The 16,583-nt window shown below is 42.7% G+C and overlaps 2 protein-coding genes across 2 annotated transcripts; both read right to left on the minus strand.

Annotated features, from left to right (window-relative positions):
- Window positions 1-338: 338 nt before the first annotated feature.
- On the minus strand, window positions 339-1,301 carry Olfr819 (olfactory receptor 819). The gene has a single exon (NM_001165944.1). The coding sequence runs from the start codon at window positions 1,299-1,301 to the stop codon at window positions 339-341; it is 963 nt and encodes a 320-aa protein (NP_001159416.1).
- A 7,906-nt stretch (window positions 1,302-9,207) lies between these two features.
- Window positions 9,208-10,152, minus strand: Olfr247 (olfactory receptor 247). The gene has a single exon (NM_146269.2). It carries the CDS (start codon window positions 10,150-10,152, stop codon window positions 9,208-9,210), a length of 945 nt encoding a protein of 314 aa, NP_666381.2.
- Between the last annotated feature and the right edge of the window lie 6,431 nt (window positions 10,153-16,583).

The following is a 16,583-nucleotide window of genomic DNA, read 5'->3' on the forward strand; positions in this document are numbered from 1 at the left end:
CTAAGATGAGAAAATCATGGATCCAAGTCCTAACAAGGATATAGAGTGAGTTCAAGATTTATCTGAAAGTTCATGTAAAAAGAAAAGAATAAAAGAACCATATTTAGTTTGATAGCAGTACACCGCCTTAGATTGAGTTCAGTTCCAAGTACCATTAAAATATTTGAATGGATAAATTAATGATTGTGTTACTTTTTAGTTGTTCACACTAAAAACTATGAAACAAACATAATTATCTTCTGGTTACTGGATTATCAACACTTCACTAACAACATGTGATAAAGGAATCATGAGGAGTTGGAGAAACTGTACTGTGGTAAAAATTTCAGCCTCGGACTCTAGTCTCTTTGTCTATGAAGTTTCCTCTGTGTTACCTTTTGAAAGGCTTCCTTCACTTCTTTGTTCCTCAACGTATAGATAACAGGATTCAGAGCAGGGGTGACCACAGTGTACATGAGAGCAGTAACCTTGTCTGTGTCTGGGGTGTGTGAACTCTTGGGTTGGAGATAAGTGAATAAGGCAGTGCCATAGAAAAGAGAAACAACCAGGATATGAGAGGAGCAGGTGGAGAAAGCTTTGTGTCTGCCTGCTGCTGAGGGCATTTTCAAGAATGTCAGAATAATGCGGACATAAGAGCATAGAATGAAGAGACAGGGACTCATAATGAAGATAAAAGAAATAATAAATATCACAATTTCATTCTGGGAAGTATCCACACAAGCTAATTTTACCACAGGCATGATGTCACAGAAAAAGTGTTGAATTGTTCCTGCTCCACAAAAGGGCAGAGTGAAGATCCAGGTGGTCTGGGCTGATTCTACCAGGATCCCAGTCATCCAAGATGCACCAGCCAACTTCAGACAGACAGAAGGGTCCATCCGCAGAGTGTAATGTAGTGGGTAACAAATAGCCACAAAGCGATCATAAGCCATAGTTGCCAGAAGGCAACACTCTGTCAGCCCCAAGATGGTGAATACATACATCTGAGCTGCACAGCCTGCCACACTTATGGTCTTGAGCTGTACCAGCAGGTGCACCAGCATCTGAGGCACCACACTGCTGATATAGCACATCTCTAGGAAGGAGAGGTTGGCCAGGAAGAAGTACATGGGCGTGTGTAGAGAAGGTGTGGTCCAGATCACACAGATGATGGTGAGGTTTCCTCCCACTGTAAACAAGTAGAGAACCAAGAACACAACAAAGAGGACAAGCTGCAGCTCTGCTAGAGAAGAAAAGGCCACCAATGTGAATTCAGTGCAGAGGGACAGGCTTCCATTCTTCATGAGCTCAGAGTTAGACATCTGTGAAGACAACAGAGCAGGCAGATAGTCCCAAAGTACACATTCAGCAGCCACAAGTGTTACTCTCCACAAAGGAACTCCCCCATATCTCTATGCTAACAAGAGAACCTAGACCTCATGGCTCCTGTGAGAAGAACAACCCATTCAAATCGATGCACATTTCTGTTGTGGATTTTGTTCTAGTTTTCAGAAACTTGAATAAAAAGGGATCTAAATTAAGAATTCAACTTCACCTAGTAACACACACAAAGCTCTTTTACAGTTGACATATAAAAGTGTTTCAATTACAAAACAGGAAATTAAATAAGAAAGTGTCATGTTCTCACCTTCTGACCTCTGCTATCACCTCAATATTCCATTTAAGTATCCAATAGAAACAAAGTGTATTCCAGCCACTTATTTAGCATTTACCTATAGAACAAACTAATTCTGGCTTAAATACACTATGTTAATAGTTAAACAGGTAAGACTCACAGACATAAAAAACCATATATCCTTTTCAACCCTAACGATCTTTTTTAGGATATTGTGGCTGGGATGACTACCTAGGAAGAAAAGCTACTTCTTGTTGTTGGTATTGTAAGTGTTCTACAATGCTAAATGACAACACAAAGCAGCATTTTTATTTTCATGAAAGTCCATAGGGATTATATCCCAATATTGTGTAGTTATTCTCAGGAGGAATGTGTTAAAAAAAACAACCACAAAACCATGTTTCTTATGCAATTTGGCGTCTGTTTTCTTATTATATGTCCAAAAAATAATATATTGTTATCATTTGTTTCATTAAAGATACATATAGTAAACTAGATGTTTTTAATTGATGCCATGATCAACTAGAAACTCTCAGGACTGTGCCATAGCAATCTTTATGAAGCTCTATTACAAAGTTACCACTCAGATCTCTGAAATACAAGTTAGCTTAGAACACAGACGGACTCTAAATATCCCACATAGGCATTTCCAACCCTTCACTAACAATCTTTTAGTTGAGGTAGCATAAAAAGCATGCATCACCAAAAAATTTTGAATTTCCCATTGAACTATTGAAAAACTTTGATGAAATAGTTTCTTTTCTTTTTTATCTTTTGGATTACCAATTTTTCTATTATTGTTTTTTTTCCATTTTTATTAGATATTTTCTTCATTTATATTTCAGATTTTATCCCCATTCCTAGTTTCCCCTCCAAAAATCTCCCTATCCCACACCACATCCCCTTGCTCACCAACCCACCCACTTCTGCTTCCCTCTTCTAGCATTCCCCTATACTGGGACAGTGAGCCTTCTCAGAACAAAGGGCCTCTCCTCCATAAAAGCCATCCTCTGCTACATATGAAGCTGGAGCCATGGGTCCCTCCATGTGTACTCTTTGGCTCTAGGGGTACAGGTTGTTTCATATTGTTGTTTCTCCAAAGGGGCTGCAAGCTCCTTTTGGCCCTTTCTCTAGCTCCTCCATTGGGAACTTTGTGCTCAGTCCAATGGTTGGCAGAGGGCATCCACCTCTGTATTTGTCAGGCACTGTTAGAGCCTCTTGGGTGACAGCTATATCAGGCTCCTGTTAGCAAGCACTTGTTGGCATCCATTATAGTGTCTGGGTTTGGTGACTTTATGTGGAATGAATGCTCAGGTGGGGCAGTCTCTGGATGGCCTTTTTCAGTCTATGTTACACATTTTGTCTCTGTATCTCCTCCCATGGGTATTTTGTTCCCCCTTTTAAGAAGGAACTATAGAATATCCATTTGGTCTTCCTTCTTCTTGAGCTTCATTAGGTCTGTGGATTGTATTTTGTCGCGCCCGCTCTCGACCAGCAAGAACAACGAGACCACCAGTCCTTCTAACAGCAGTTTATTCAGTCCTGATTCTTCTTGTTTATATCTCCCCCGAACCCTGGGCCTCTCACTCCTTTTATACTCTCTCTCATCCAGGCACCGCAGGCCACGCCCCCTCGCCAGTCACGAGGCTTCAGCTAATCAGGGCAGCAGGGGCAAATCTCCACCAAATTGCATTCACCTGTATCCTGGTACACCTGCGCAGCACTCAAGATGTTTGTGTCCTATATGAGGAAGTCAGGTGCAAGTCATATGACTTAGCTGCAGTCCCTGGCGCCTTTGGGACTGCCGTCACACCCGCTCCCCACAATTCCCCCTTTTTTCTTTTTTAGCAGAGAGAATGTCTGTAGATAGCCCCTCGCAACCATGCCCCTTACCTGTCTTTGGGAGACAAACAGCATTGGTCTGATCCCTGTCTTAGGTTGGTGACATGCCCAGGGAGTCTTATCACTGACTACCTCTCTATCAAGCCAAGCCACACCTGGGGAGATTGTGTTTTGCTTGTGGCAGGTGCATCAAAAGGCCAGGATGTTAATTAACCTATGGCCAGATCTTAATTGCTGCAAGCAAGCCTCATGGGTGAAGGTAGAGGTCTGATCCCCAGTGTGCAAGCATAGGGGCCTTACACAAAACCATCCTTAGGCTCATCACCCAGAGAGGTCTTGGCCAGCTCCCGTGTCGTTTTTCCTGGGGGAAGGGAACTAGGACACTGAACCTTCATGCAATCAGACATGCCTTCCACAGGATGCCAACAGCAAGCTATCCTCTGTGCAGTGCTTAGCCTCGCACCCCACGGCATAACGCAGCATAATTTCTTTTAGAGCGGCAAACCGAATCTGAGGAGATTGTCCCGCCTCCACTGCAGCAAAAGCCTACGCTACCATGGCTAAAGTGCGGGCCGCACACTCTGCACCTAACACATGTGCCAAACACAAAACACACACACACTATAACAAGCATACATCCCAGGGCTCTCATCCCCGCTCATCTTCCCTGAAGCAAGGGATAGATGGCCAGCGGGGCTATCTCTTTAGGGGGAATTCAGGGATCAAAAAGCGTGGAAAAATTTGAATGTCATGTCGAGCTGGTATCGGCTTCTGGAATACCGAAAGGATCTCCCATCTCGGCTCCATCCTTTGTGCTTGTGGGACCATCCACCACATCCACAGGATCAGGAGCCTCATTCTTGCAGCGTCTCACCAATCTCTCCAGCACCCAAAGAGGTTCTGTCTGGTCCTGTGGAAACACACAAACAGACCCTCTCGCCCACGTCAACACCTGATCTGGTCGATCCCCAGGGGAGATGGACACAATACCTCGTGGTAATGAGACCATAACCTCAATCACCTGTGTGTCCATCTGGGGAGTCAATACGCCAAATCTCTGGACAGAAGGTCTGCCTATAGGTGGCTGCTGAGGAGGCATAGGGAGGAGGCGCAGAAGCTAATTCGCCTTCCTCCTCTGCCTCGGCTCTTTTGTTTCGTCCTTTCTGACCACCTGATAACACTGTGTCTCCTTTCTTTTTCCTTTTTCTTTTTAAGCCCTTCTCTTCCGACATACTTTCTTGTTGCTCTGTAAGGATTTTCTGACCTGTCTTGACTGCCTCTCGATTCAAACAGTAACAGAGTCCATATATCAGAACAAACAAGACCAAAACTATCAGACCTACCCACAAAGGGTCAATGGAAGAAAAAAGCATAACTACACAGTGAGGATCTATTGATCACTACACTGAGGTTATCATAGTTCCTTAACTTGTCCCCAAACCGGGAACCTTAACTTGTCCCAAAGCCGGGAACCTTTCGTTACCTTGTGCCTGCTTCCTGGCAACTTTATGCTCACCTCTATTTTATCCGAGGTCCTTCCCAAACTCCTGGGTTACTTTGTGCCTACTTCCTGGCAACTTTATGCTCACCTCTATTTTATCCGAGGTCCTTCCCAAACTCCTGGGGTCGCAAGTTTCACTCACCGTGAACTTACCCTGCCGGCAACCACTGACTGCTGAAAGTTCTGAACTCCGTGGGGGAGTCGGTTCCCCGTACAGGCCACCAATTGTCGCGCCCGCTCTCGACCAGCAAGAACGACGCGACCACCAGTCCTTCTAACAGCAGTTTATTCAGTCCTGATTCTTCTTGTTTATATCTCCCCTGAACCCAGGGCCTCTCACTCCTTTTATACTCTCTCTCATCCAGGCACCGCAGGCCACGCCCCCTCGCCAGTCACGAGGCTTCAGCTAATCAGGGCAGCAGGGGCAAATCTCCACCAAATTGGATTCACCTGTATCCTGGTACACCTGCGCAGCACTCAAGATGTTTGTGTCTTATATGAGGAAGTCAGGTGCAAGTCATATGACTTAGCTGCAGTCCCTGGCGCCTTTGGGACTGCCGCCACACCCGCTCCCCACAGTATTTTGGGTGTTCTGAGCTTCTGGGTTAATATCCACTTATCAGTGAGTGTACACCATGTGTGTTCTTTTGTGATTGGTTTACCTCAATCAGGAAGAACACTCCTCCACTGCTGGTGGGATTGTAAGATGGTACAACCACTCAGGAAATCATCCTGGCTATTCCTCAGAAAATTGGACATAGTACTGAGGACCCAGCTATACCACTCCTGGGCATATACCTGTCGCGTCCGCTCTCGACCAGCAAGAACGACATGACCACCAGTCCTTCTAACAGCAGTTTATTCAGTCCTGTTTCTTCTTGTTTATATCTCTCTCGAACCCTGGGCCTCTCACTCTTTTATACTCTCCGTTCCCATCCACACACAGCAGGCCACGCCACCTCACCAGGCACGCAGCTTCAGCTAATCAGGGCAGCAGGGGCATATCTCCATCAAAATGGATTCACCGGTATCCTGGTACACCTGCGCAGCTCTCAAGATGTTTGTGGTTTATTATGAGGAAGTCAGGTGCAAGTCATATGACTTAGCTGCAATCCCTGGCGCCTTTGGGACTGCTGACACACCCGCTCCTCACATATACCCAAAAGATGCTCCAACATGTAATAAGTACACATGCTCCACTATGTTCATAGCAGCCTTATTTATAATAGCCAGAAGCTGGAAAGAACCCAGATGTCCCTCAAAAGAGGAATGAATACAGAAAATGTGGTACATTTACACAATGGAATACTACTCAGCTATTTAAACTAATGAACTCATGAAATTCTTAGGCAAATGGATGGAATTAGAAAATATCATCCTGAGTGAGGCAGCCCAATGATGAAACGTTTCTTTCAAGAAATGAACAGCTCAAAGTCTGCCATCACATCTCAATAGATAAGATCATCGTGATAATTACATTCTTCCCTGGAAAGTCTCTCATTAGGAAGTGCTTGAATCATTGCTTTCATTCTAATTTTGAAAGTATTTTAAAGTTATTTTAATTTTTAATTAACTGAGAATTCAGCAGGCATCCAAATGGTAGCAATTGTTTTTCAGGGAGATGTTTATGTTCAAGTTCTCTATTTAGTGTAGTTATATGGTCCATGCATTAAATAATTTTCTTTGTATTACCCACAGTGTCATAAGAAATAAATCAATCCTAATCTTAAGGACTTTTCATGTCCTCATTTTCTATATTGGATCTTGAAGTGATAATGAAGATTCTCATGAGAATTCGAGATTCATAACCACATTTTCCCAGGAGTCAGAAATGTTCAAGTTATCCAATGTTCTTTCCAGACAATCTGTATTTTTAAAAACAGATTCTCAATAGAGGAATCTCAAATGGATGAGAAAGAATTGCTTAAATAAATGATCAACATTATTAGTCACCAGGGAAATGCAAATCAAAATGTCTGTGAGATTTCATTTTATACTTGTCAGAATGGCTACAATCCATAAAACAGGTGACAGCTCATGGTGGTGAAGATGTGAAAGATGAGGAACACTCCTCCAGTGCAGTTGGGAGTGCAAACTTCTACAGTCACTGTGGAAATCAGTGTAGCAGATCATCAGAAAATGAGGAATTGGTTTGATCTATCTCAAGATCCAGCTATAACATTTTGGAGTATATACCCAAAGGTTGTTCTGCCCTACTACAAGGACACTTTGTCTACTGTGCTCATTCCAGCATTATTCACAATAGCCAGAAACTAGAAACAACCTAGGTGTTCATCAATTGAAGGATGAATAATAAAATGTGGTAGATTTGCACAATGGTGTATTACTCAAGTGTTAAAAATGACATCATGAAATTACAGGCAATTCAAGCAAGTAGAAAAATAAATCATCCTGAATGAGGTAACACAGACCCAAAAAGAAAAATATGGTATGTATTCACATATACCTGGATAATAGCTGTTAAGTACTTGATAGTCTTACTATAATCCCTAGAGAGGTTAGGGAAAGAGACAGTTATAGAGGGGAAGATTCATTCCCTGAGAAGAGGAAATAGAATAGGATCCCATACAACTCATTTAACATAGAGAGGTTCAACTGGTATTGACGTGGAACCTTCAACCTTAAGTTCTAGTCTCATTGACAGTGGAAGATACTCTGCAGGATGCAGAAAGAGAAACCTGGACACTAACCCATACACAAACCCTTTACCTACAATCTGTCCTGCCTGCAAGGTGAGCTGAGACAATGATGGTACAGAATTTGTGGGAGCGGCCAGCAATGTTTGGTTTAAAGTGAGGCCTGCACCACTAGAGGGAGCCCATACCCTACACTGCCTGGATTGCCGGGAACCAGAGACTGGGTAGCTCAGATACCTAGGCTAGGCCAAACACAAATGGAAAAAGAAAAAGAAAAAAAAGAAAGAAACGATTCTTAACAATATTCTATTATACTCATAGACTGGTACCTTGTCCAGTTATCATCAGAGAGGCTTCTTCTAGCAACAGATGGGAGAGGCTACAATGACCCACAACCAGAGACTATGCAGGGAGAGTCTAAATTTCATTTTGCATCTATTCATTTATTTTATTTATAAGAATGTCTCACAGGCTGTGGTCCAGCCAATCAAAAATGGCTATCTCCCAAAAGAAACTCAAGAATCTAATACTTCTTAGTCTACAAGGTTGGATGTCTTACCTGGAGACTAGAATCACAAAGAAGTAGACTCTAAGGTCAGTAAAGAAATGAATGTAGAGGAGAGCCAGGCAAACAAGCAAAGGGTAAAAGCTTCCTTCTTCTTGTCCTGTATATAGTATGCCATGAGAAGGTGCATGATTAAATGTGAGCCTTTCAACCTCAAATGATCTGGATTTCATTTGGGTCTTTCTACCATAATTAGCTTTAAAAAAAACAAAAAACAAAAACAAAAAACCTCACAGGTGTGCCCAATAGATTGGCATTTTAGTTAATTCTAGATGTGGAATATTATGAGTAATAAATACAGGTATATCAATTATATCACATTAGTTTATTTCTACTTTATTATTGAGAGTGTTCCTTCTATATCTCTCCACTATAATTTACCATTTCCAAAGTTCAAATCCAAATGTTTTACACAAACAGGAATTCCTGACTATTTACACAAATCTATTCTAGTCAAGAGCAATCGAGGGATGGAAAGAGATTTCTCAACCTTCTAGGATCAAACGTTAAACAAATTTTCATGGCATAAAGAATGTACTCCATACTTTATTAGATCTAAAGGGAAATATATTTTTGTATTTTGCTTTACAATATTCTCACAATTTACACACTGAAGTTGAAAATTTGAATAGATTTAAGTAAACCAGACTTAGTTCTGCTTTGTAATTCCAGACTTTTAAGACTAAGAAGTGAAAACCATGGATCCACGTCCTAACAGGGATATAGAGTGAGTTCAAGATTTATCTGAAAGTTCAAGTAAAAAGAAAAAAAGAAAAGAACCATATTTAGTTTGATAGCAGTACACTGTCTTAGATTGAGTTCAGTTCCAAGTACCATTAAAATATTTGAATGGATAAATTAATGATTGAGTTACTTTTTAGTTGTTCACACTGAAAACTATGAAACACACATAATTATCTTCCGGTTACTGGATTATCAACACTTCACTAACAACATGTGATAAAGGAATCATGAGGAGTTGGAGAAACTCTGTACTGTGGTAAAAATTTCAGCCTCAGACACTAAACTAGTCTATTTGTCTATGAAGTTTCCTCTGTGTTACCTTTTGAAAGGCTTCTTTCACTTCTTTGTTCCTCAACGTATAGATAACAGGATTCAGAGCAGGGGTGACCACAGTGTACATGAGAGCAGTAACCTTGTCTGTGTCTGGGGTGTGTGAACTCTTGGGTTGGAGATAAGTGAATAAGGCAGTGCCATAGAAAAGAGAAACAACCAGGATATGAGAGGAGCAGGTGGAGAAAGCTTTGTGTCTGCCTGCTGCTGAGGGCATTTTCAAGATGGTCAGAATAATGCGGACATAAGAGCATAGAATGAAGAGACAGGGACTCATAATGAAGATAAGAGAAATAATAAATATCACCATTTCATTCTGGGAAGTATCCACACAAGCTAATTTTACCACAGGCATGATGTCACAGAAAAAGTGTTGAATTGTTCCTGCTCCACAAAAGGGCAGAGTGAAGATCCAGGTGGTCTGGGCTGATTCTACCAGGATCCCAGTCATCCAAGATGCACCAGCCAACTTCAGACAGACAGAAGGGTCCATCCACAGAGTGTAATGTAGTGGGTAACAAATAGCCACAAAGCGATCATAAGCCATAGTTGCCAGAAGGCAACACTCTGTCAGCCCCAAGATGGTGAATACATACATCTGAGCTGCACAGCCTGCCACACTTATGGTCTTGAGCTGTACCAGCAGGTGCACCAGCATCTGAGGCACCACACTGCTGATATAGCACATCTCTAGGAAGGAGAGGTTGGCCAGGAAGAAGTACATGGGCGTGTGTAGAGAAGGTGTGGTCCAGATCACACAGATGATGGTGAGGTTTCCTCCCACTGTAAACAAGTAGAGAACCAAGAACACAACAAAGAGGACAAGCTGCAGCTCTGCTAGAGAAGAAAAGGCCACCAATGTGAATTCAGTGCAGAGGGACAGGCTTCCATTCTTCATGAGCTCAGAGTTAGACATCTGTGAAGACAACAGAGCAGGCAGATAGTCCCAAAGTACACATTCAGCAGCCACAAGTGTTACTCTCCACAAAGGAACGCCCCCATTATCTCTATGCTAACAAGAGAACCTAGACCTCATGGCTCCTGTGAGAAGAACAACCCATTCAAATCGATGCACATTTCTGTTGTGGATTTTGTTCTAGTTTTCAGAAACTTGAATAAAAAGGGATCTAAATTAAGAATTCAACTTCACCTAGTAACACACACAAAGCTCTTTTACAGTTGACATATAAAAGTGTTTCAATTACAAAACAGGAAATTAAATAAGAAAGTGTCATGTTCTCACCTTCTGACCTCTGCTATCACCTCAATATTCCATTTAAGTATCCAATAGAAACAAAGTGTATTCCAGCCACTTATTTAGCATTTACCTATAGAACAAACTAATTCTGGCTTAAATACACTATGTTAATAGTTAAACAGGTAAGACTCACAGACATAAAAAACCATATATCCTTTTCAACCCTAACGATCTTTTTTAGGATATTGTGGCTGGGATGACTACCTAGGAAGAAAAGCTACTTCTTGTTGATGGTATTGTAAGTGTTCTACAATGCTAAATGACAACACAAAGCAGCATTTTTATTTTCATGAAAGTCCATAGGGATTATATCCCAATATTGTGTAGTTATTCTCAGGAGGAATGTGTTAAAAAAAAACAACCACAAAACCATGTTTCTTATGCAATTTGGCGTCTGTTTTCTTATTATATGTCCAAAAAATAATATATTGTTATCATTTGTTTCATTAAAGATACATACAGTAAACTAAATGTTTTTAATTGATGCCATGATCAACTAGAAACTCTCAGGACTGTGCCATAGCAATCTTTATGAAGCTCTATTACAAAGTTACCACTCAGATCTCTGAAATACAAGCAAGTTAGCTTAGAACACAGACGGACTCTAAATATCCCACATAGGCATTTCCAACCCTTCACTAACAATCTTTTAGTTGAGGTAGCATAAAAAGCATGCATCACCAAAAAATTTTGAATTTCCCATTGAACTATTGAAAAACTTTGATGAAATAGTTTCTTTTCTTTTTTATCTTTTGGATTACCAATTTTTCTATTATTGTTTTTTTTCCATTTTTATTAGATATTTTCTTCATTTATATTTCAGATTTTATCCCCATTCCTAGTTTCCCCTCCAAAAATCTCCCTATCCCACACCACATCCCCTTGCTCACCAACCCACCCACTTCTGCTTCCCTCTTCTAGCATTCCCCTATACTGGGACAGTGAGCCTTCTCAGAACAAAGGGCCTCTCCTCCATAAAAGCCATCCTCTGCTACATATGAAGCTGGAGCCATGGGTCCCTCCATGTGTACTCTTTGGCTCTAGGGGTACAGGTTGTTTCATATTGTTGTTTCTCCAAAGGGGCTGCAAGCTCCTTTTGGCCCTTTCTCTAGCTCCTCCATTGGGAACTTTGTGCTCAGTCCAATGGTTGGCAGAGGGCATCCACCTCTGTATTTGTCAGGCACTGTTAGAGCCTCTTGGGTGACAGCTATATCAGGCTCCTGTTAGCAAGCACTTGTTGGCATCCATTATAGTGTCTGGGTTTGGTGACTTTATGTGGAATGAATGCTCAGGTGGGGCAGTCTCTGGATGGCCTTTTTCAGTCTATGTTACACATTTTGTCTCTGTATCTCCTCCCATGGGTATTTTGTTCCCCCTTTTAAGAAGGAACTATAGAATATCCATTTGGTCTTCCTTCTTCTTGAGCTTCATTAGGTCTGTGGATTGTATTTTGTCGCGCCCGCTCTCGACCAGCAAGAACAACGAGACCACCAGTCCTTCTAACAGCAGTTTATTCAGTCCTGATTCTTCTTGTTTATATCTCCCCCGAACCCTGGGCCTCTCACTCCTTTTATACTCTCTCTCATCCAGGCACCGCAGGCCACGCCCCCTCGCCAGTCACGAGGCTTCAGCTAATCAGGGCAGCAGGGGCAAATCTCCACCAAATTGCATTCACCTGTATCCTGGTACACCTGCGCAGCACTCAAGATGTTTGTGTCCTATATGAGGAAGTCAGGTGCAAGTCATATGACTTAGCTGCAGTCCCTGGCGCCTTTGGGACTGCCGTCACACCCGCTCCCCACAATTCCCCCTTTTTTCTTTTTTAGCAGAGAGAATGTCTGTAGATAGCCCCTCGCAACCATGCCCCTTACCTGTCTTTGGGAGACAAACAGCATTGGTCTGATCCCTGTCTTAGGTTGGTGACATGCCCAGGGAGTCTTATCACTGACTACCTCTCTATCAAGCCAAGCCACACCTGGGGAGATTGTGTTTTGCTTGTGGCAGGTGCATCAAAAGGCCAGGATGTTAATTAACCTATGGCCAGATCTTAATTGCTGCAAGCAAGCCTCATGGGTGAAGGTAGAGGTCTGATCCCCAGTGTGCAAGCATAGGGGCCTTACACAAAACCATCCTTAGGCTCATCACCCAGAGAGGTCTTGGCCAGCTCCCGTGTCGTTTTTCCTGGGGGAAGGGAACTAGGACACTGAACCTTCATGCAATCAGACATGCCTTCCACAGGATGCCAACAGCAAGCTATCCTCTGTGCAGTGCTTAGCCTCGCACCCCACGGCATAACGCAGCATAATTTCTTTTAGAGCGGCAAACCGAATCTGAGGAGATTGTCCCGCCTCCACTGCAGCAAAAGCCTACGCTACCATGGCTAAAGTGCGGGCCGCACACTCTGCACCTAACACATGTGCCAAACACAAAACACACACACACTATAACAAGCATACATCCCAGGGCTCTCATCCCCGCTCATCTTCCCTGAAGCAAGGGATAGATGGCCAGCGGGGCTATCTCTTTAGGGGGAATTCAGGGATCAAAAAGCGTGGAAAAATTTGAATGTCATGTCGAGCTGGTATCGGCTTCTGGAATACCGAAAGGATCTCCCATCTCGGCTCCATCCTTTGTGCTTGTGGGACCATCCACCACATCCACAGGATCAGGAGCCTCATTCTTGCAGCGTCTCACCAATCTCTCCAGCACCCAAAGAGGTTCTGTCTGGTCCTGTGGAAACACACAAACAGACCCTCTCGCCCACGTCAACACCTGATCTGGTCGATCCCCAGGGGAGATGGACACAATACCTCGTGGTAATGAGACCATAACCTCAATCACCTGTGTGTCCATCTGGGGAGTCAATACGCCAAATCTCTGGACAGAAGGTCTGCCTATAGGTGGCTGCTGAGGAGGCATAGGGAGGAGGCGCAGAAGCTAATTCGCCTTCCTCCTCTGCCTCGGCTCTTTTGTTTCGTCCTTTCTGACCACCTGATAACACTGTGTCTCCTTTCTTTTTCCTTTTTCTTTTTAAGCCCTTCTCTTCCGACATACTTTCTTGTTGCTCTGTAAGGATTTTCTGACCTGTCTTGACTGCCTCTCGATTCAAACAGTAACAGAGTCCATATATCAGAACAAACAAGACCAAAACTATCAGACCTACCCACAAAGGGTCAATGGAAGAAAAAAGCATAACTACACAGTGAGGATCTATTGATCACTACACTGAGGTTATCATAGTTCCTTAACTTGTCCCCAAACCGGGAACCTTAACTTGTCCCAAAGCCGGGAACCTTTCGTTACCTTGTGCCTGCTTCCTGGCAACTTTATGCTCACCTCTATTTTATCCGAGGTCCTTCCCAAACTCCTGGGTTACTTTGTGCCTACTTCCTGGCAACTTTATGCTCACCTCTATTTTATCCGAGGTCCTTCCCAAACTCCTGGGGTCGCAAGTTTCACTCACCGTGAACTTACCCTGCCGGCAACCACTGACTGCTGAAAGTTCTGAACTCCGTGGGGGAGTCGGTTCCCCGTACAGGCCACCAATTGTCGCGCCCGCTCTCGACCAGCAAGAACGACGCGACCACCAGTCCTTCTAACAGCAGTTTATTCAGTCCTGATTCTTCTTGTTTATATCTCCCCTGAACCCAGGGCCTCTCACTCCTTTTATACTCTCTCTCATCCAGGCACCGCAGGCCACGCCCCCTCGCCAGTCACGAGGCTTCAGCTAATCAGGGCAGCAGGGGCAAATCTCCACCAAATTGGATTCACCTGTATCCTGGTACACCTGCGCAGCACTCAAGATGTTTGTGTCTTATATGAGGAAGTCAGGTGCAAGTCATATGACTTAGCTGCAGTCCCTGGCGCCTTTGGGACTGCCGCCACACCCGCTCCCCACAGTATTTTGGGTGTTCTGAGCTTCTGGGTTAATATCCACTTATCAGTGAGTGTACACCATGTGTGTTCTTTTGTGATTGGTTTACCTCAATCAGGAAGAACACTCCTCCACTGCTGGTGGGATTGTAAGATGGTACAACCACTCAGGAAATCATCCTGGCTATTCCTCAGAAAATTGGACATAGTACTGAGGACCCAGCTATACCACTCCTGGGCATATACCTGTCGCGTCCGCTCTCGACCAGCAAGAACGACATGACCACCAGTCCTTCTAACAGCAGTTTATTCAGTCCTGTTTCTTCTTGTTTATATCTCTCTCGAACCCTGGGCCTCTCACTCTTTTATACTCTCCGTTCCCATCCACACACAGCAGGCCACGCCACCTCACCAGGCACGCAGCTTCAGCTAATCAGGGCAGCAGGGGCATATCTCCATCAAAATGGATTCACCGGTATCCTGGTACACCTGCGCAGCTCTCAAGATGTTTGTGGTTTATTATGAGGAAGTCAGGTGCAAGTCATATGACTTAGCTGCAATCCCTGGCGCCTTTGGGACTGCTGACACACCCGCTCCTCACATATACCCAAAAGATGCTCCAACATGTAATAAGTACACATGCTCCACTATGTTCATAGCAGCCTTATTTATAATAGCCAGAAGCTGGAAAGAACCCAGATGTCCCTCAAAAGAGGAATGAATACAGAAAATGTGGTACATTTACACAATGGAATACTACTCAGCTATTTAAACTAATGAACTCATGAAATTCTTAGGCAAATGGATGGAATTAGAAAATATCATCCTGAGTGAGGCAGCCCAATGATGAAACGTTTCTTTCAAGAAATGAACAGCTCAAAGTCTGCCATCACATCTCAATAGATAAGATCATCGTGATAATTACATTCTTCCCTGGAAAGTCTCTCATTAGGAAGTGCTTGAATCATTGCTTTCATTCTAATTTTGAAAGTATTTTAAAGTTATTTTAATTTTTAATTAACTGAGAATTCAGCAGGCATCCAAATGGTAGCAATTGTTTTTCAGGGAGATGTTTATGTTCAAGTTCTCTATTTAGTGTAGTTATATGGTCCATGCATTAAATAATTTTCTTTGTATTACCCACAGTGTCATAAGAAATAAATCAATCCTAATCTTAAGGACTTTTCATGTCCTCATTTTCTATATTGGATCTTGAAGTGATAATGAAGATTCTCATGAGAATTCGAGATTCATAACCACATTTTCCCAGGAGTCAGAAATGTTCAAGTTATCCAATGTTCTTTCCAGACAATCTGTATTTTTAAAAACAGATTCTCAATAGAGGAATCTCAAATGGATGAGAAAGAATTGCTTAAATAAATGATCAACATTATTAGTCACCAGGGAAATGCAAATCAAAATGTCTGTGAGATTTCATTTTATACTTGTCAGAATGGCTACAATCCATAAAACAGGTGACAGCTCATGGTGGTGAAGATGTGAAAGATGAGGAACACTCCTCCAGTGCAGTTGGGAGTGCAAACTTCTACAGTCACTGTGGAAATCAGTGTAGCAGATCATCAGAAAATGAGGAATTGGTTTGATCTATCTCAAGATCCAGCTATAACATTTTGGAGTATATACCCAAAGGTTGTTCTGCCCTACTACAAGGACACTTTGTCTACTGTGCTCATTCCAGCATTATTCACAATAGCCAGAAACTAGAAACAACCTAGGTGTTCATCAATTGAAGGATGAATAATAAAATGTGGTAGATTTGCACAATGGTGTATTACTCAAGTGTTAAAAATGACATCATGAAATTACAGGCAATTCAAGCAAGTAGAAAAATAAATCATCCTGAATGAGGTAACACAGACCCAAAAAGAAAAATATGGTATGTATTCACATATACCTGGATAATAGCTGTTAAGTACTTGATAGTCTTACTATAATCCCTAGAGAGGTTAGGGAAAGAGACAGTTATAGAGGGGAAGATTCATTCCCTGAGAAGAGGAAATAGAATAGGATCCCATACAACTCATTTAACATAGAGAGGTTCAACTGGTATTGACGTGGAACCTTCAACCTTAAGTTCTAGTCTCATTGACAGTGGAAGATACTCTGCAGGATGCAGAAAGAGAAACCTGGACACTAACCCATACACAAACCCTTTACCTACAATCTGTCCTGCCTGC

The sequence above is a fragment of the Mus musculus genome, chromosome 10, assembly GCF_000001635.26.
Source record: "Mus musculus strain C57BL/6J chromosome 10, GRCm38.p6 C57BL/6J".
NCBI classification, from domain to species: domain Eukaryota; kingdom Metazoa; phylum Chordata; class Mammalia; order Rodentia; family Muridae; genus Mus; species Mus musculus.

Coding starts and splice junctions, on each gene's coding strand:
- Olfr819 (NM_001165944.1), bottom strand. CDS start 1,301: ATGTCTAACTCTGAGCTCATGAAGAATGGAAGCCTGTCCCTCTGCACT.
- Olfr247 (NM_146269.2), bottom strand. CDS start 10,152: ATGAAGAATGGAAGCCTGTCCCTCTGCACTGAATTCACATTGGTGGCC.